Raw genomic sequence first — 18,251 nt, 5'->3', positions numbered from 1 at the left:
TAGATAGTCCATCCAATTGAGCATTCGTTCCACTCTCCTCATCTCGCAGCGAAATCTTCACCTATCTCTCTGACTTTCTTTCATTATTAGCCTGAAATATATATCACACCGATTCTACCTGAGGTAGTACGTTGTTCTTGATGGCATCCCAGCAGTGATCGCAAAGCTTATGACTCTTTATGTCATCGATCGTCTCAGCGACCTGTCGAACGGATTGTTAGCATATTGATGGCTCCGCCGTATGAGACGGCAACGATCGACTGGTACAGCATAGGGATGACTCACTTCAGCCAGGCAGCCAAGCTTTTCCTTCTTGCCAACCTTTCCAATGCCTTTGGTACCCACAACTTCAATGAGGCACTTGACAGATGTGAAGCCGAGCTCCACTCCGCATCTCACGACGTTGCATCCGTCGACCACAAGTTGGTCGTCACTTGCGAGCAGTTCCTGTTCAGCTTCATCGAGCTGATCCCATACAAATTTTCCGGCTTCGCTCAAAGCGTTAACAACATCAGAGAAGAAGTCCAGGATGTCATCAAAAATTCCCGGAACTGGAGCGGGTGCTGGTTTGGGAGACCGCGCTGTGTAGTTGGGTGCAAGCCCTGTTGAGAGAGAAAGCATGGAGAGTAAGGCAACGAAAAAGGTAAAGGTCTTCATCTTGTGTGTAGTACAACTTTTTGGTTTGGTTATCGAAGCAGTGTTTGGTTTTGTTGCAGCTCTAGGCTGATTTGTATGAGTTTATGGTCTTCGTCGTCGCAGAGGAATGCTCGCCCTTTATGTCAAGATCCTCCTACCCTCTCTTCATATTGGTTGTGCACTTCTCGTGCCTAAGATGACCTATTTTGAGACCAATAAACTTCAGACTATCGCGCATGAGATTTCCTATCAACTCCAATGTTTTCCATCACGCGCGAAGCCGTTATCTCCTATTTTTGCCAGAGCCTGCTTTCAAGCTGAGCTCTCAAATGCGGTTCTTTCCCTATGCGTCCGCAAAAGGGGCTGTGCGGATCCTTCACAACGAGGCTGCGATGAATCGGATGAGTGCTTGCATGTAAGCGCCGAAGACACTACGACAATGCATGTAAACTCCTGTTGGTATCCGCTTGCATGGTATGACAGGTATACTTGAGTGTTTCTAAGCTATTGCAAAAGGTTTTTCCAGAGCCTTACGATGGCACGTTCTCAGGCACCGGTACTTCATTCGAAACACGGCGACGATGTGCTTTGAAATCACGTTAATACCTCAACTGTACATGATTCTTCATGTGTTCTCAGGTCTCAGTTACAGCCTGTAGGCTTTGATGCCACACGTAGCCTGCGCAGAAGGGGCTGTGTGACGTGTAAAAGCTAGGCGCGTACCTGCATGTACTTCGATGTTGCAGGTTGGATGCACAACGTCCGCTCCGGGCGTAGAGGTGTTACCAACATACAGGCCAGATACTTACAGCTATGTATACAGCTATGTACCTTTCGTGAATAACACCAGTCTGGACCGTATGGTCTAATTGGGCAGGTTTGTTGGTCACTACCACATGTACTCTTGAGTCTTGACCGCAGTAGCGGGCCAGCCCTTCACCATTGAGCGATGCCAGGCTCCTACATAGGGGTAGAAAACGCAAATCAGCCTAAATCATTGTCTCTAAACTTCCTCAGTCTCTAATATCTATAATAAACTACTTCAATTACTGGCTCTAGTTCTTGCAGTCTACTAGACTGCACCAATCTGTAATGAAAATTCTAGTCATTAACCTTCTCTCCCAGAATCAGCAAACTCGCTGAAGGGCGCAACAGCGTCAACGTATCTGTGAAACCTGGCATTGCAATTGCTGACTTGTAAGTAACGAGTTGTAACAGGCGTAAAATGAGTAGGCCATGCGCATATCCCAAGTCCTCACCTGACCATGTTAGGCTGGTGGCCGACCGCAAATAAACTAAAAACCGCGCGACTTAAGCAGTCACAAACCTACTCCTTTGTCTCAACTTTCCGCCATACTTGAACAGAAGCCAAGGGATCGGTATCAGAGGGAGTGAGAGGAACGCAAATACGCTGCCAGCCCAGTGCACGCCAAGCTTCTCATACATCTGGAGGGTGAACAAGGGGAAGACAGCACCCAGAATGTATCGAAGGATTCCATTTGCGGCCAGGGCTGAGGATGATGTTAGAATCACTTCCAACGAAATGAAAAGCTTCCAGAAAGAGGTACATCCACTTACCAGATGCCGCGGCCTTTTGGCCATAAAAGTCGACCATGTAGGTGATGACAGACAACTTTGATGAGTTAGTTACGCCCTCCGTTTCGGATCGGAAGCCTTATTACTCACGAATAGACAAAAGGCGCCGAGCCCGAATGGGATACCAGCCGCGACCAAGGCGGCCCAGTGACCCCCACGATGAGCTTCCCATGCATACCAGAATAATCCAGCAGGGAGAGCAACACTACCCACGAGCGCCGCATACAGTCGCTGCTCGGGAAAACCTTTGCCGGCTTGCACAGCAGGTATTCTGAACTTGGCATCGAGGAAAGCAAAAACAAAGGTTGCGAGGAAATAGCCAATGATGATGCTAAGGAAGCTTAATCCAACTTCTCTCAAATTGAAACCGTAGTACTTCTGGAGCACGTAGGAGCAGCTGCCGAAATAGCTGAAGATCATGGCATAGGCAAAAGCTGTGTAGATGGCCAGCGAGGAGACAATAACCTCAGTGAGGAGCATCTTTGTCGGTCTCATAACGGCGACTCGAATAATGCTGCCAAGTCGCGCGAAAGTGATGGGCTCTTCCCCTGACTCTTTGCGCAGGATCCAGGCTTTTGATGTCTCTTTCATCAATATAGCCCCGACCCAGATGGGAGCACCAACCATGAGGAGAACATATTGCGTCCATCTCCAGTCGTTGTCTCTGTCGTGTATGATATAAGCTCCAGCCAAAGGCCCCAAAGTCGGTCCCAAAAACGGGCCAAGGATGTACAACAGTGATGCGCCAGCTCCCTTGCCGAGTTCCCAAACATCGGCAATGGTTCCTGCGCCGACAGCGATGCCGGCAGAGCCCAGCGTTCCAGCTATGAAGCGGCAGGCGAGAAGTCCAGAGAATGTTGTCACCGCCGACGCACCTCCAAGGAATGCGAGGAGGAAAGTGCAGGATCCGGCGTAGATCCACTTGCGACCGATTACTTCAGAGAACGGGGCGATGAAGAGGGGACCGATGGCGAGACCGAGTGTATAGAGCGTCAGAGGGAGGATGGATTTCGTGCGTGAGACGGAGAACTCGTCCATTATTAGGCTGGTCGCGGGGACTGTAATTGAGGTTGCGAACGTGCTGCAAGATTTCCCATGTCAGATTAGATTATATCGAAGGCATTATTAGGGAAGAAACCGACATTTCGAACGCCAAGAAGCATGGGATCGCAGTGTGAAAGAGCCTGGAAAGAAAACTCCAGTTCTTGGGGTTTCTCGACTCACGAGGGTCGTCCCATGCGAGTTGCTGTTGACCACCATCTTCGGAAGAAGTGCTGTCCTCACCTGCCCTTTTCTCAACATCTTTTTCTGGTCGGTCCATTACTGGAGGTTTGATGGAAGATTCTTGGCTTGTTGTGCTCATTTCGGCAGCAATAATCATGCATTAGAGACACTGCCGCTGATTCTTGTGATGAGGGGATGCTTGAGTAATCCAAAAACCCAGTGCCACGGCCCTGGGATAGGGAGATCTATATACCAGGCAGACTCTGGCGAAGATCTGTTAAGTTGATAGGAGTATCGGCGTCTAGCGTTGCTGAAATCCGTGTCATTGGTTATTGCCTTTCCGGAATTCGGGTGGCAGGTGGACTTGGCCAACTGTTCACGCCGAAACCTTGAAGCTTAAGAGAGCGGATGACCTTATCTTGTCTCTGATTCATATTTCTTCACCAGAGGGTCTGTAAGCACTACCTTACTGCTGGCCTTCATGGCCCTCGGCCTATGGGTATTTTGGTTGGTAAGGTGATTACTGATCTCTGATGAACTGGAATCTAGCGGTGGGATAAGGCTATGAGATGAACCATGGTATTAAGCTATGGCCTGACCGTTGGCTCAACTTTCCACCCAGAACTCAAGATGTGCAATTTTATATCGTGGGATCTTTGAATTGATTATCCCTCAACAAATTTTCCATGACTATCAGATGTTGCGAAATCCCGACCATCGTCGTCTGCACAGTATTATCTTACATCGCAAACGCGGCACACTGTTGTTGATTAGTAAACTGGTCCTCGGCTGGCGCAGTGGCGCTAGTGTCCCAGGAATTTGCCAATGAATCAATGCGAACAGAACCCCTGTGAGCGCTGAGAAGCCAGAATTATGTCTTGAACGCATGAGTAGCGTGGGAGATCTACGGTCTGGTTGGTCCAGTCTTAGCAGCTGGATGAGATCAGAGCCAACATCGATGTCGTTTTACTAGCGCGGCTAGGATTCAAACTCGGAGCAAATTACATAATTCGAAGACCCCTAGAGCTTGGGACGCGCGGTACTTACAGGTACAAATTCATTCTGCTCACCGGCGTACACTTCCCACCTACCTCGCCATGCTCAACAACTGGGGCCAAGCATTCTGCATCATCTTCATCACTTACAAATAGCTCCCTTCGAATCTTTTAATGCGCAATTGGTTCTTTGATAGTACGGTCGCCGTAGGTATTTAGTTGCTCGATACCTTCTGGCTCTTGCAAGGCGATCAAAGAGAATCCGAGTAGCTCAGCTAGGCCATATCCCAGGTTTCAGAGCAACCAAGAAGGCTAAGCCTGGGGTCCGCGGGAAGTAAATTTTCTCAGTTCCTCTTTAGTGCATTGTACTCTGCTATCTTAAGGGAACCCTTACGTCGCAATGGCATCCTTGACTCTCAGTGGTGCAACAGCCCTCGGAAGGCCAGAGTCTCGTCGAGGCTGCAAACGAGACTGGATTTGATCCGCAAACTCAGCTTCCAAACAACTGATCATTTCCTCGATATCATAGTCCCAGATCTTGTGCGATCTTTCCTCGAGGTCTTTGAGACATTTGTCCCAGTCACGCATAGTGTCCGGGTGGTTCCACTCGTAAATCTCGCAGGCTTCGCGGCTGCTCTTCACCAGCCACTTTCCACGAGGTGGTCGAACAGTATCGTAAGCCCGGAACATGGCCTCCAGTAAGTCAGACTTGTTATGTTGTGTAGGTCTGGATAGGCCTTGCAATATCTTCGTGCCATTGTTAAGGAGTGTGGCCAAAGCTAGCGCATCCTCGACGCCCATACCTGCGCCGGCTCCGTGATGAGGAGTGGAGGCGTGAGCAGCATCACCTGCAAGACAAAGCCTCCCTTTGACGTACGTTGGAGCAGGGTAGTCGTAAGTATCGAAGATGGCCCATTTAGTAATTTCATCTGGCAGCAAGTCAATGAGACTCTTGACTGTAGGACCCCAGTCCTGGAATACATCAGCGACCTCCTTCCTTGTCGTCTGACTTGTCATGTTAGCAACTCCATCGCCCCTCTTGTCCCAATCAGTAGTATCATCGGCAAAGGCCACAAAGTTAAGAATCGTACCACCTGCCACCGCGAAATGCAGGACATGTGCTCGTGGACCGGTGTGGCAATGCTCGTTGTAGGCTTTGAAGCTTCCGATGGCGGCTACTGCGCGGTCCATGGGTATCAAGGCCCTATAGGCAATTTTGTGGCTGGAGTGAGGGTACGCGGCGGGGGTATCCGGTCCGAGAACCAGCTGTCGGACCTTGGATTTGATGCCGTCGCATCCAATAACTTGTAAGCATCAGTGACAAGGACAGTAACAATGCCATTAAGAGTCAACATTTGCCATGATAGAATCTTTGTTATGTGACTCTTACCTGCATCAGCGCTGGATGTGGTGCCGTCCTGAAAATGCAGAAGCACCTTTCCCCCTATATCTTCATCTGTCACATTTACCAGTTTTTTACGGAATGCGACCGCATCGCCTGGGATGATCTTGACAAGCTCGTCTAAGAGATGAGCCCGATGACAGCCAATAAATCCCTCATGCCCAGTGTCGAGGTTATACAGAGGCATATCTTCTTCGTCAGGGCGATTCTCATCCCAGGTATATCCATCGTTGAAACGGAGGCACTCTTCGGGCTCGTCTTCGTTCTCACCGTTGTGTGTGGCTACGGCGTTGACGGCCTCCTCAATGAATGGATTTAGTAGGGCCATGCACTTTCTGGCATTGGTAGTGAAGCCAATTCCGGCACCGATCTCGCGGAAGGAGCGGGACTGTTCGTATATCTTGACAGGAATATTCCGCTTTAGTAAGCCCAGCGCTGTGATGAGACCAACAATTCCACCACCGACGATGGCAATCTCGAAATTTTCGTTGGAATCGGACATGATTGAAGAAAGGCTCTTTAAAACTATTTGTGAAGGAAGTCTACAGCCGTTTGAATATGGAGCGAGGTAGTTATCGTTAGATCAATTATACCTCAATCTGAGTGCGTTGGGCAAGAAGTACCTTGCTGTCGATGGCGCTTACTCATCTGGCTGCACATGTAATATCAACCTTTAACTGATATTAGGTGCACGTCCTGAAACACCGGAGTTCGCGGTCTTCCTGTCCGGCGGATGATGATCTCATCCGAATAGTGTTCAGAGCATTGACGGCCTCGCCGACGGACTTCGGCCCTCGGCCCATTGCCCTTTGGCAAATCACCTTTTCTCGGTGAAAACGAAGATAGGGTCGATGTACGCCGGGAACATTCTAGAGACCACGCGAGTATCTCATGTAGGTTTCTCAAGACAGCCGGTGCTTGTAGCTTGTAAGTAATGACTTTAATCACTGACAAATTCATTATGTAGGGGAAGAACCTTTGAAACTCAAGTGAGATACAGCTGAAGCAAGCGGCTGAATATTACTTTCATATTGATTTTACACACACTCAGAATAGACCAACATTTCCATCCACCACTCGTGAACGATCCAGGGGATGTTCAGTCCCCCATACTCGGTTCCTCAATCAACAGGTCCATGAGAGAGTCAGGCGTCGCCAAGGCATCCTCATATCCAAAACGAGGCGGCTCTGGCTTCGGTATACCTTGGCAAAACCCATTTTCAGCTTTCAACTCCTCCAAAGCTTCATCCATTGTCTTAATCTCATCTTCTAACGCCATGCCACGTTCCTGAAACCTGACCAGAGCTTCCCGACATGAATGAAATGGCGCTGGCGTAAATGGGTGGATCTGGCAAATGTTGAAGTCGGATAATAAAATACTCGATAAGCGTGCAATCTCTCTAGCTGCTGCTACAGCTCTTTCCTCACAGCCATCGACGAGATGATGGTACTCTGCAGTAGTATCCGGCATGGTTGCGGCCACCTCCAGAAGTGATAGTGACGCTACTTGGGCCACTATCCTAGTAAGTAATGTCATAGATTCAGCGCGATGTGATACGGAGAGGCCCTGCAGACGGAAAATCTGCCGCGTGAGGACGGAGTCCACAAACATGTGCCGCTCCGAAAATTGGGCAGGCGACGTCCCACTTTCATGCCCAATCCTCGATCGATTCTTGTGGACTTGAATCTGCTCGGACATTGAGATGGATAGAATGAATTCCAAGAACGGATGTTGCTTTGCTGCTGTCTGCAGCTCCATAGCTTCTGGGAGAAACAGAGAGATGGTGGGCGTGCGGCTTTGAAATGCGTCTTCAGAGCAAGGAAGCCGAGTATATATCTGGATACATCCTATCATTAGTACAAGAATTCATAATGTATCTGCAGTAATATTTAAGAAAAGATTGACGCATAATGCTGATGAACAGGGGTTGAGTGCGTACCTCAGATTCAGTGAACGTCCGGGGCAGATCATGCGCCAAGCAAATAACAGTATCTAGACAAAATACCATCCAGAACGTCCTTCTCTTCTCCTCTTTCTCGACAAAGTAATCTGGGTCCTCGGCTGATCCGGAGGCTTTGGAACAACTTGAATCGATATTGCTCAGGCGCAGGAGCTGTATCAGGCGTATCGCTCGCCCCGTACTCACCCATGCGCCGTGGAAACCGACTGCCATCAGCTCATACATCGAGATGAGAATCCACGCCTGGGTCTGCTTTAATAAACCCTCCTCTTTATCCATTGGACTGCCAGGAGAGTCAAGATTCCCGAGGCGGTCGAGGGCTTCGCGATACATGGTGTCGCACAAATGTTGAAACTGCGACGACAGTGAAGACGCCATCGCCCACATTGCGTACTGTAGACATGTATGTGAAAGTTTGGATTCGTCCGAAGTAGAGCGGCTGTTCATTGTTGGTCTCTTTTCCAAATGCTTTGATATGCGAATGTACGAGGATTGGTGTAAGAACGGTGTAAATGAGTGAACTCTGTCGAAGTAGAGCTGGTCACTACATTCAATGTTCAGCGACAAGATACACAGGCATCAACATGGAGTTTCGACGTATGCCCCGGGACAGTTACTCACAGATCAGCTCTCATTAAGGGCCCAATATCCCGAAAGGTGTCAAGCGCCTGAGCCGGCAACGTCGGAAGCACGCCCGTGTAGTTGAAGGCATCGTTGGCGATGATAGGCAGTGGGGTGGAATCTACAGGAGTGGATGTCTGAGTTGGGACATCTGCTCGTGCCGGGTAGGTCAAGTCCGCGTCAGATAAAGAAGTGAAGTAGTCCGTAGCAACAGACAAGGTCTCTCGATGACTATCAAGACTGGAGCCATGAAGGTCCGAGCTTGCTGAAGATTCGCAACTCCGCCTCAGGGCTTTATTGACCTCGATTGAATCGCTCCTACTACTTCTCGCGAGGCGCCGTTCAAGAGTGGCTGCATTTACTCATCTTGTCAGTATCTGTAGTACGAATCTTAAATGTCCCACTTCAAGGCATTGCCCTTTACAGTGAAAATGTTGCTGACTGACCAATCCTTGATTGAAGCGTCTTAATATGATCTTTCTTGGATATTAGAGGTGGGGCAGCCGAGGCACTTCGACAACATGAACCCGTACGAACACACCCGCTGCAAGGCTGTTTTCGATCACATCTGAGCTTGCCCTTTTGGCACTGCCGGCAGGTTGAATCAGGGCTGCGGCGGATATCATGGCTCGTTGCCGGGCTCCTGCGTGTTTCGGTCTCCTCCGTTATCGATGATGCCGCGGACCGGGGCGGTGTTGGGCCATTCGGCCCATTCTTCGGGTGCGACTGGCATAATACGCCACGTTCGAAGCAAGGGAGACAGAAGTTGCTCCCGTCCATTGATGTTGTGAGCGGTGTGGTTGGAGAGTTGCCGATTATGATGCACTCAATGCTGCGTCTGTTTGACAATGAATACGTTCAACTTGCGCCAACCAGAACTTTGGATGCTCGTTAATGAAAACACCTGCTTGGAGACACCAAGACACGGTTATGTATGCTACATAGCTGCCAGCTTCCTCAGCGTTTGCCACTTTAGCGGCGTGATCTGAGTTCAGATAAGCAAAGATGCATCTCAATCAACATGGATAAAGTGTGACAGGACGATCCTGGTCTTTGATGAAAACCACATGAAATCTACCCAAAAGTGCCATTGCGAATTTGTGGTGATGCTAAGGAAAAGGAAATCAACCCCTGGAGGTTCCCATCACCGACGCTAGTCGCCTGGTAAAGAGCAAACTTTGCTGCTTGTTTGTTACCAAGGGTGTTTGCCCCTTTCCTCGGAATACTGATCCGTTGTGCCGCCCGCTTCATATTCCTTTTGCAGACCCCGCTTTTCCTTTTCTTTTGGCCGTTGTGTTTGCTTGTTTGCTCCCTCGGCTGATAGTTTGCCTATTAGTGCCTGACGGTTCATGTATGAGAGATTTTGCACAATTACCGGGATGCCGGGGTCGTTCCCTTGTCAGTCATCTTGCTGACCGGGCCCGGCCTTGCGATTCCCGGATCGGTGGAGTTCGCGACCTTCCGGGGTTGGAAGATGGCAAACCCGATCCCCTCCATGGTAGCTGATAGGGCATGAATAATGTGGATCGAGATCTTCGTAAGCGATGGCAGTTACGTGCCTGCCTTGGTCTTCGATGCGCCAGAAAGTGAGTTTTCAATTATATAGTATCGAAAGTACAGGCCAACCTCAAAATCTTACACGTGCACGCCGCTTATTCTCCGTCTACTCACTGGGGACTGCAAGTGCCTCGTCAATCGTCTTCCAAGTGTGATCTTTGACCTTTTTCAAATCCTCCTCAGTGAATATAGCCTTGTTGCCGACAACCTTACCATTTTGATCGATACAACTCCAAGATGCGCCGTCCTTCCCCGAGGCCCCGTCCACTCCCTCCAGAAGTCTCTCGGCGCAGGTATCGGCCGGTACGCCCATCACATTGGTCAGGAGTTTTGTCGCAGTCCGAAGATACCACGGCATGGTATGGAAGAGATTGGTCTGTACGATGCCAGGGTACGCGTGGATGAAGTGTTGCCTCTTGTCCTTGTTCTCGGCCGCATAGGCCTGGATCATGGCGTCCGTCATGGACAGGCAGTGGTCCGCTGCTTTTTGCAAGCTGAAGTTCTTCTTCAGGTCCAAGTCGTCCCAAATCAGCTTCGTCGGGCTTCCGCGGGTGCTATCAAGGACGATGAGGACTTTGGCATCGTCCTTTAGGATGGGGCTCAGCTCGCGGATGAGAAGCTGCCTGCCGTAGTAGTGAAGGGCCATCTTGCGGTCGATTCCCTCGGACGTCTCGGTTCTACCTGCCATGGTGAGAATGCCTTGCGTGAGGACGAGCAAGTCGAGTTGTGGGTCTTGAAGGGACTTGTAGTCGTCCGTGTATCGCTCGATGGAGCGCATGGAAGATGCGTCCAAGGCGCGGAACTTGATGTTGGGGTGAGGGATGTCCTTGGGTTCGGTGCGGCCACTGATAGTCACTTGTGAGGATGCCGAAGCTGCGGCGAGGCGGCAGGCAATGGCGTAGCCAATGCCACCCGTACCTCCTACGACTAATGATCGTGTAGCCATGACTTGCTATGAGAGTTGGATGAGATAGATGGTGGGATGTGAGGATGTCGTTGGGGATTTCAAGCTCCTTAACAAACTTGGAAGCTGAGCTTGGCTCGGTGTGTGGTTAGGCCGATTCCGAAAACAATTCAAAGCTCCCTAAGTCCGCATTTCCGCGTCATCTGATTGGCTCAATCCATCTGGCATTTTCCAATTCATGCAAAGGAAGCTTTCTAAGTCCGCAAAATCCGCCCACAACTTGTGTTTTGCAGCTGTCCATGAGTATGGTTTGGTATGACATTGCTTTGAAGCTCTTGGCTGCGAACATATGACAGTTAAGATAGATCCTCAAGGTCACTCCGACTTTCCGTTTAGTGTCCTTCCTTGTGGAACCTCCATTGCTTACGCCCCTACCTCTTGCCTTCTTGCGGCTTGTCGCCTCTTTCGGGTTTTGGTGGTACCGACATGGGGAACATAGGCTTATGCCGGGGATGAGATGACGGCGGAACGGATGGAAAGGGGATGGAAAGTGCCCTCGAGCCCGGGCTCCGCAGCTTCCACTTCGCCGTATTTCGGAAAATCCTACGCCCATTTCCCGGGCATATTATTTATAGCCTCGATCATATCCAGTCTCCACGTGACCCTCACAGACCTTACGTAAGTACCAAGGATGAGCCGAAGTGCCGGACTGGGGATCTTCCCTTGAACCAAGTCGGCCACCTTACTGCATCAGTGCATAGCAGGACCCCAAGAGCCCCGATTCCCCTGCTCGCGGCTCTGCGGCAACGTTAACTCTGGGCGAGCGGGGCCGCTGACGCGTTACTGGTCTTCTGGCGGTTCAGCGCCAGCCAAAGAGAGACATCGCGGGACGCATGGGCTGCCGATGTTCCAGGCGAGAGAAGTCTCTGCCTGGGAAGCCTGGCACGCATGGCCTGGTATTTCCTGGCAGGGCGAGATCTTCCAAAGTGGTTGAGTTTTGAAAGGGATTGAAATCTGGAGCCAGAGCCACCTTTCCCCCGTCTATTTCGCACCCCCGGGCCCTGGCCGCATGTTCCGTGGTCCGTCATACTCTTGTTCCCTTCAGGGCTGAAGTTTCGATCTCCTGCAAATCTGCTCCCTTTTTTTTCCCATTTCCTCTCCTTGTGGTCCGAGTCTTGACCTACGCCCAACGGTTGTCATTGTCACACGTCACACGTCATACACACTACCACAGTGACCGCACCACACGCAAAGGTTGACGACTGGACAAAAGAGGTGTTCACTGGTTGGTCGTCTGGGATGTCATTCTCGGCCCTACCACACTACTTCAGCCCTTCGGACGGATCTGTGGGATCCAACGTGCTGGGTCACACCTAAACTGGGTCTCTACTCCGAATCTTTTGCCCATCCCACCGCTCCTCATTCCATTCTCCTTGGCGAACTACGGAGGGGCCCCCTCTGGTTCATCAACTTCGGTTCTTCGATTTGTTCCATTTGTTAAAATTTGTCCCGCCCCAGCCCGTGGAGCACTGGAGACGTTTCTTCACGTCGGCGGTGCCGAGTTTCCATTCTTGACCCTTCTACCCTACATAATCACGCCTTCTCCCCCTCGCGCTGCGCGAGGTCTTATAGAGGGACGATGGGCATAATGGAGAAACTAGGGGTGACAGACCCCTTGGCAAAGCTTCCCCACAAGCCGCAGTCTTACAACGACAAATATGTCGTCGTCTACGACTTCAGTGAAGTCGGTACGTCAATTTCTCATTCGTCTTTCTATCATGATCGGGAACTATCGTTGGAATGGGGCTGGCCGACTGACTGTGCCCCAGATTCTGAGACCTCCGTCAAGGAGCTCACTACACTCCTTAACGAACTCGAGTCTGCTGGTCTCCAGACGGAAGTGAGGGCCGGCTATGACCAGACCCTTCTTATCTTCGTGAAGGCTCCTCGGGAGCTTCTAGGAAACACCGTCTACAAGTCGAGGTCAGTTGGACCAACCATCGTCACGGTCAGCTGAAGCCCTTGGCTGACATTTCCACCAGAGTAAAGGACTGGCTCTATGGCATCGTCCCCGAACATCCCGGCGGCACCAAGACCACCGTCGTCGACGGCGCCTTTGAGGCAGAGGACATTCTTTCAGTCTACCACCTCGTCAACTGGCCCAAGTCTCTCGGTGGTGCTGGAATCACGCCCGAGACGGGCCAGTGGAAGAATGTCAAGGCCATTTTCCCCCTGCACAATGAGGAGACGAACCAATCCCTCATGAAGCATCTCAGCAAGCGGCTGTTCCTGACGCCCGACGATATCGATTCCATTCGCGACCTCTGGGGAACCAAAGTGAGTCCCGCTAACCTGCGTTCTCTGCCCATGCCGTCTAACAGAATATTCGCATAGGTCGCTTTCTACTTTGCCTTCATTCAGACCTATCTTCTCTTCCTCACCTTCCCCGCAATCACTGGTGTCATTGCCTGGATGTACTTCTCAAAGTACTCCCTCACCTACGCTATCGCGACATGTGTCTGGTGTACCGTCTTCCTGGAATACTGGAAGATCCAGGAAGTTGATCTCAGTATCCGGTGGAACGTGCAGGGAATCGGCAAGGTCAAAGTCAACAGGCCGCAGTTCAAGTACGACAAGATTATCAAGGACGAGGCTGGCCAGGAGAAGCATTATTTCCCCAAGTGGAAGACGGTCTCCCGCCAACTGCTCCAAATCCCCTTTGTCTTGCTTTCCGCTCTGGCGCTGGGTGCCATCATCGTCCTTGTCTTTGCCATTGAGGTGCTTATTTCAGAAGGCTACGACGGCCCCTACAAGAACTTGATTGTAAGTTCTCTTTAGCATGCGTTGGTGCTTCAACGGGGTGCTAACCATAAGCAGGAATACGTTCCGACCTGCTTGCTCGCTATCGCGTTGCCCTACATCAGCAGCGGCCTCGAAGAAGTCGCCACGATGCTCACAAACTACGAAAACCACCGAACGGCCGATTACCACGAAATGTCTCTGACGCAAAAGATCTTCGTCCTCAACATCATCACAAACTACCTACCGATTCTCATCACGGCCTTCATTTACGTTCCCTTTGGCGACACCTTTGTCCCCTGGCTCGAGGGCATGACGAAGGGATTCCTCGGCGCCATTGGCCAAAAGTACATGGACGACGACCTTAGCTTCCACGTTGACGCTGACAGACTTCGTGACGAGGTCATCGCGCTCGTCGTCACAGGACAGATTTCCGGATTCTTCGACGAGAACATCATGCCGGTCCTCAAGCACAAGGCGCAAGGGATCTACCGCGAGTACAAGCGCTCGCACTCAAAGGACACGATGCTCATGTCCATCGTCAAGGATGCCCCCGAGGAAGCTAGATTCCTCCGCAGCGCACGCAACCAGGCCACCCTGGAAAAGTACAACGTCCAGGACGACATTGCCGAGATCGTCCTCCAGTTCGGCTACCTCGCCCTCTTCTCCCCCGTATGGCCCCTCATCCCCATCGGGTTCCTCATCAACAACATCGTCGAGCTACGCACCGACTTCCTCAAGATCTGCATGGAACATCGCCGCCCGCCCCCGGTGCGCACCGATGGCATCGGCCCGTGGATCAACTCTCTCGACTTCCTCACCTGGGCCGGCAGTCTCTCGACCGGCGCCATCGTGCACCTGTTCGGCGCAAACAGCATCGGCGGTGGAGCGTGGTGGGCGCTCCCCATCACCATCTTCATCAGCGAGCACGTGTTCCTCGGCTTGCGCTCGGTCGTCCGCTTCTGTCTAGAGAGCATCGGGTCGGAGCAAATTCGCAAGCAGAGGCACCAGCGATACGCGACGCGTGTGAAGCACCTCGAAGAGATGGAGGCCAACAAGCAGGCTGGGCTTATGCTCTCAGTCGCCGAGCGCGAGCGTCGCAAGTCAATCCGGGCGATGGGGCAGGAGTCCTTCTGGACGACACAGATTGACGACGGCGCGAGTGCCGCTGTGGGTATTGGTTTGATCCAATCGGTCAAGAGGGCTGAAGTGTTGAAAGCCGGGCAACCGAAGATTGACTAGTAGGATGTCTGTTTACTATACTGGTCAGATCATCTACACAAAATCGGCGTCTTGTTTGATTAGAGAGGTAAAATTTAGAGCATGAACACCATGCCAATAGAATGCCATACAACATCAGTCCGTCCGCCTGCTCCCCGAGCTGGTGACTGAAGCTAAGTGAAGAGCTAAGTGGAGATTGGACGAAGGGGTATAGTGACATGTCTTTGACATCACATCACAGCACTGACATCATCGGATCGCATCCGCGCCATCAACAAACACAGCATCAACATCAACCTGACTTTCGAGCATCGATCACAAGACTGAGAAACAGGTCCTTTGAGACGATATCGAAGGATAATTCGAGTTGTAACCACCAAGGCTCAGGACAGACCACTACGACTCATCCAAAATGTCCAAAATCACATCCCCCTTCAACAACCCAATCTCCTTCGCTTCATGCTCCATCGGCCTCCCTCGACACACCCTCGAAGACAAACTGGCAGCACTCTCCGCCGCCGGCTTCAACGGCATCGAACTCTCCTTCCCGGATCTCCGAACCTACGCCACTCAACACCTCAACAAGGGCGAAATCGCGGCCGACGACTATCACTCCCTCTGCGAAGCCGGCAAGCTCATCCACGAGCTATGCGCGGAGCTCCACCTACAAATCATGGTCTTACAGCCCTTTGCGAACTTCGAAGGGTGGCCAAAGGGCAGCAAGCAGCGAGAAGAAGCGTTTGAGCGCGCGAGGGGATGGATGGAGATCATGAGCGCCGTGGGGACAGATATGCTGCAGGTCGGATCGTCGGATTCGCCGGATATCACGTCGTCGATCGGAGACCTTGTCGCCGATCTCGCAGAGTTGGCGGATCTTCTTGCGACGAGGGGGTTCAAGATCGCATATGAGAATTGGTGCTGGGCCACGCACATGCCGTCGTGGAAGGATGTGTGGAAGATTGTGCAGCTTGCTAATCGGCCTAACTTGGGGCTCTGCTTGGATACTTTCCAGTCTGCTGGTGGAGAATGGGGAGATCCGACGACGGAATCGGGACGCATTGAGACTGGTGGTGTGAGCGAGCAAGATCTCAAGATGTCGTATGAGATCTCTCTTCAGGAACTTGCAAAGACGGTTCCGCCGGAGAAGATCTATTTTCTCCAGATGAGCGACGCCTACAAGGTCTCACCGCCGTTGAGCAAAGAGCCGGATGAGAGTGGGTTAAGACCCCGGGGGCGCTGGAGCCATGATCATAGACCGCTGCCGTTCGACGGTGGGTATCTGCCCATCTTGCAGTTTTTGGAGGCTGTCATGAGCACCGGCTTCAGAGGGTGGTTGTCAGTCGAAGTGTTTGATGGGAAATTTGAGGAGAAGTACGGGGATGACCTGTCGGGATACGCCAAGAAGGGGAGGGACGGGGTTGTCAAGATGCTGGGCGAGATGATTGTCGATGGGAGTGGCCCCTGATTCTATGAATAGCGCGATGATGCTACAGCAATGCACGAGCGAAGCCACTCGAGCGGCTCAACCTTTCAAGTCGAGACTCACACCTCCCCATCCTTCCTCTCCTCGAGCTCATCAAACCTCACAGGCGTCTCATCCTCTGTCCACGGTACCACCTTCAATTCCTTCCAAATCCCCATCCACCTCCTCGCCTTCTTCTCATACACCTCCCGCACACCAACTGTCGGATTCGGCCTCACAATCATCGAAAAGAACTCAGACAACCCCTTCGGCGCATACACCCTCCACGCCCCATCCGCCTCCACCCGGACCCCAATCATCGCGCTCGTCGTGATCCACGTATCGATTCCAGCCTCAGTCGACTCGTGCGCCGGGCAAGGCACCCCAAACTTCTCCTCATACCATAGGTGCACCCGCGCCTGGTTCCTGATCTCCACCCCTTCGCCGGGGATGCCCGCGAAAAGCTCGCGCCCGCGGCGAATCACGGCGTCCTCGGCCTCGTAGGAGAGGTCCGAGTCGTCGTGGTAGACGAGGTCGTAGTCTGAGATGCCTGTCGTGGGCGGGAGCGATGAGACGTGGTTCCAGATTGTTTGGGAGACGGCGCCGCCTGCGAGGTACCAGTTTGGGAGGTCAAGGGTGGCGGCGAGGGAAAGGACTTTGATGAGTGTTTCGTTGGTTTCGAGGACTTGACGGACAAGGGTGAGCTGTTCGCCTAGTGGGAGTCTGGCGAGGTTGACTGCGGGCATTTTGGTCGTGTTTGTGAGGAAATGCGCTTGGCGAAGGGTTGTGAGTAAGGCTTTTGCTGATGAAATCACTTTTCGACGCGCTATTATTGACTCAGGCGCGTTGCGAACGTGTTTATATTGGTGTTGAATGATGAGGATTAACCACATCACGTCAGAGGTTTTGCGCCTGGCTTACCTAAGGTACCCAAGTGGTAATTATGCCAGGCTTTCTTATTTCACATTGCGACCTGCGATACGTCATTTTGAAAGTCGACTTTCTGAATAGAATTGAGAAGCTCTTATTTTATCCCTGCACTCCTAGAACGACTACCTAGCTCTGACGCAATGAATTGGGGCTGACTTGGAGACGAAGGTGGCCAGCTTCGTGAGCTGAGAACCCGTCATATACTACAGCGAATTTACGCAGCTTAGCTATCGTGGTTGGACTTCATTTGCTACATAGTTAATTTTGAAGAGCATCGCCTAATTTACGCCGTCTGCCATTATCTCTTCTGGCATCCCGATGTAAAATCATCAAAGACCCCTCCTAGTCATAAGGTAGTTGTCTGATGGAGCATGTGAGCTTTCACAATGAGCGCGGATCGGTAGCTTACCTACCCCGCCGTTACCCCGCATATATGAAGGGCATCGCGACTTCAATCGCAGATTGAGCGATCTATCTATCAGCTATGAAAATCGAGACAGGCTGGCCTGCAGCTACCAACGGTAGAGTGGACTAACTCACTCGCGCTTCCCGAAGTTGTAAGGCCATATACTGAAGCTTGTCTGTGGTATGTTGCCGCGATGAAGTACTAGTGGTGTCAAGAGCGTACAGTTTCACCTTGACTGATTAACTCACTCAAACTAGGCAAATTAATGAGTTGAGGAAAATAGGAGTTGTGGTCTTGTGCAGACGGTGCATTACGTCTTGACTATAATTGTAGTGGATAGAAAGCTCCCCCTAGCTTGTATTGCTGCACAACGCAGAAATGACTGACAAGCGCCACAGCTTGCACATCTAGCCTTGGCAAATTCATCTCAGGCATCAACGCATGTTGGTAAGCTGGTCATCGGAATATGATAGGTCGGACCGGCAATGTGGAATTAACGTCAGGCTGACCTCAGCACTTCGGCTTCAAGACTTCAAG

The 18,251-nt window shown here is 51.5% G+C and overlaps 8 protein-coding genes across 8 annotated transcripts; 2 read left to right on the top strand and 6 right to left on the bottom strand.

The window, feature by feature from the left end:
• Window positions 1-103: 103 nt before the first annotated feature.
• Window positions 104-657, bottom strand: CABS01_13174 (uncharacterized protein; the record flags this gene model as incomplete). The annotated part of the gene is made up of 2 exons (XM_060546519.1): window positions 104-202; window positions 286-657. 2 exons carry the CDS (start codon window positions 655-657, stop codon window positions 104-106), a joined length of 471 nt encoding a protein of 156 aa, XP_060395140.1.
• A 1,290-nt stretch (window positions 658-1,947) lies between these two features.
• CABS01_13173 (major facilitator superfamily transporter) lies at window positions 1,948-3,613 on the bottom strand (the record flags this gene model as incomplete). The annotated part of the gene is made up of 4 exons (XM_060546518.1): window positions 1,948-2,147; window positions 2,215-2,269; window positions 2,323-3,290; window positions 3,457-3,613. The coding sequence occupies 4 exons, from the start codon at window positions 3,611-3,613 to the stop codon at window positions 1,948-1,950; spliced, it is 1,380 nt and encodes a 459-aa protein (XP_060395139.1).
• A 1,228-nt stretch (window positions 3,614-4,841) lies between these two features.
• Window positions 4,842-6,355, bottom strand: CABS01_13172 (salicylate 1-monooxygenase SalA; the record flags this gene model as incomplete). The annotated part of the gene is made up of 2 exons (XM_060546517.1): window positions 4,842-5,755; window positions 5,842-6,355. 2 exons carry the CDS (start codon window positions 6,353-6,355, stop codon window positions 4,842-4,844), a joined length of 1,428 nt encoding a protein of 475 aa, XP_060395138.1.
• Window positions 6,356-6,952: 597 nt separating this feature from the next.
• CABS01_13171 (all development altered-6) lies at window positions 6,953-9,061 on the bottom strand (the record flags this gene model as incomplete). The annotated part of the gene is made up of 4 exons (XM_060546516.1): window positions 6,953-7,690; window positions 7,860-8,253; window positions 8,436-8,556; window positions 8,977-9,061. The coding sequence occupies 4 exons, from the start codon at window positions 9,059-9,061 to the stop codon at window positions 6,953-6,955; spliced, it is 1,338 nt and encodes a 445-aa protein (XP_060395137.1).
• A 745-nt stretch (window positions 9,062-9,806) lies between these two features.
• CABS01_13170 (uncharacterized protein) lies at window positions 9,807-10,938 on the bottom strand (the record flags this gene model as incomplete). The annotated part of the gene is made up of 2 exons (XM_060546515.1): window positions 9,807-9,937; window positions 10,107-10,938. The coding sequence occupies 2 exons, from the start codon at window positions 10,936-10,938 to the stop codon at window positions 9,807-9,809; spliced, it is 963 nt and encodes a 320-aa protein (XP_060395136.1).
• A 1,597-nt stretch (window positions 10,939-12,535) lies between these two features.
• CABS01_13169 (uncharacterized protein) lies at window positions 12,536-14,937 on the top strand (the record flags this gene model as incomplete). Its single annotated transcript, XM_060546514.1, has 5 exons — window positions 12,536-12,644; window positions 12,726-12,879; window positions 12,939-13,233; window positions 13,291-13,719; window positions 13,774-14,937. The coding sequence occupies 5 exons, from the start codon at window positions 12,536-12,538 to the stop codon at window positions 14,935-14,937; spliced, it is 2,151 nt and encodes a 716-aa protein (XP_060395135.1).
• Window positions 14,938-15,328: 391 nt separating this feature from the next.
• Window positions 15,329-16,381, top strand: CABS01_13168 (xylose isomerase-like TIM barrel; the record flags this gene model as incomplete). The annotated part of the gene is made up of 1 exon (XM_060546513.1): window positions 15,329-16,381. One exon carries the CDS (start codon window positions 15,329-15,331, stop codon window positions 16,379-16,381), a length of 1,053 nt encoding a protein of 350 aa, XP_060395134.1.
• Window positions 16,382-16,458: 77 nt separating this feature from the next.
• Window positions 16,459-17,124, bottom strand: CABS01_13167 (uncharacterized protein; the record flags this gene model as incomplete). Its single annotated transcript, XM_060546512.1, has 1 exon — window positions 16,459-17,124. One exon carries the CDS (start codon window positions 17,122-17,124, stop codon window positions 16,459-16,461), a length of 666 nt encoding a protein of 221 aa, XP_060395133.1.
• Window positions 17,125-18,251: the final 1,127 nt, after the last annotated feature.

The sequence above is a fragment of the Colletotrichum abscissum genome (assembly GCF_030869225.1).
Source record: "Colletotrichum abscissum strain IMI 504890 chromosome Unknown Scaffold_43.1, whole genome shotgun sequence".
Taxonomy (NCBI): domain Eukaryota; kingdom Fungi; phylum Ascomycota; class Sordariomycetes; order Glomerellales; family Glomerellaceae; genus Colletotrichum; species Colletotrichum abscissum.
Note: the sequence above shows the minus strand (reverse complement) of the source record. Positions and strands in the feature narration are given on the sequence as shown.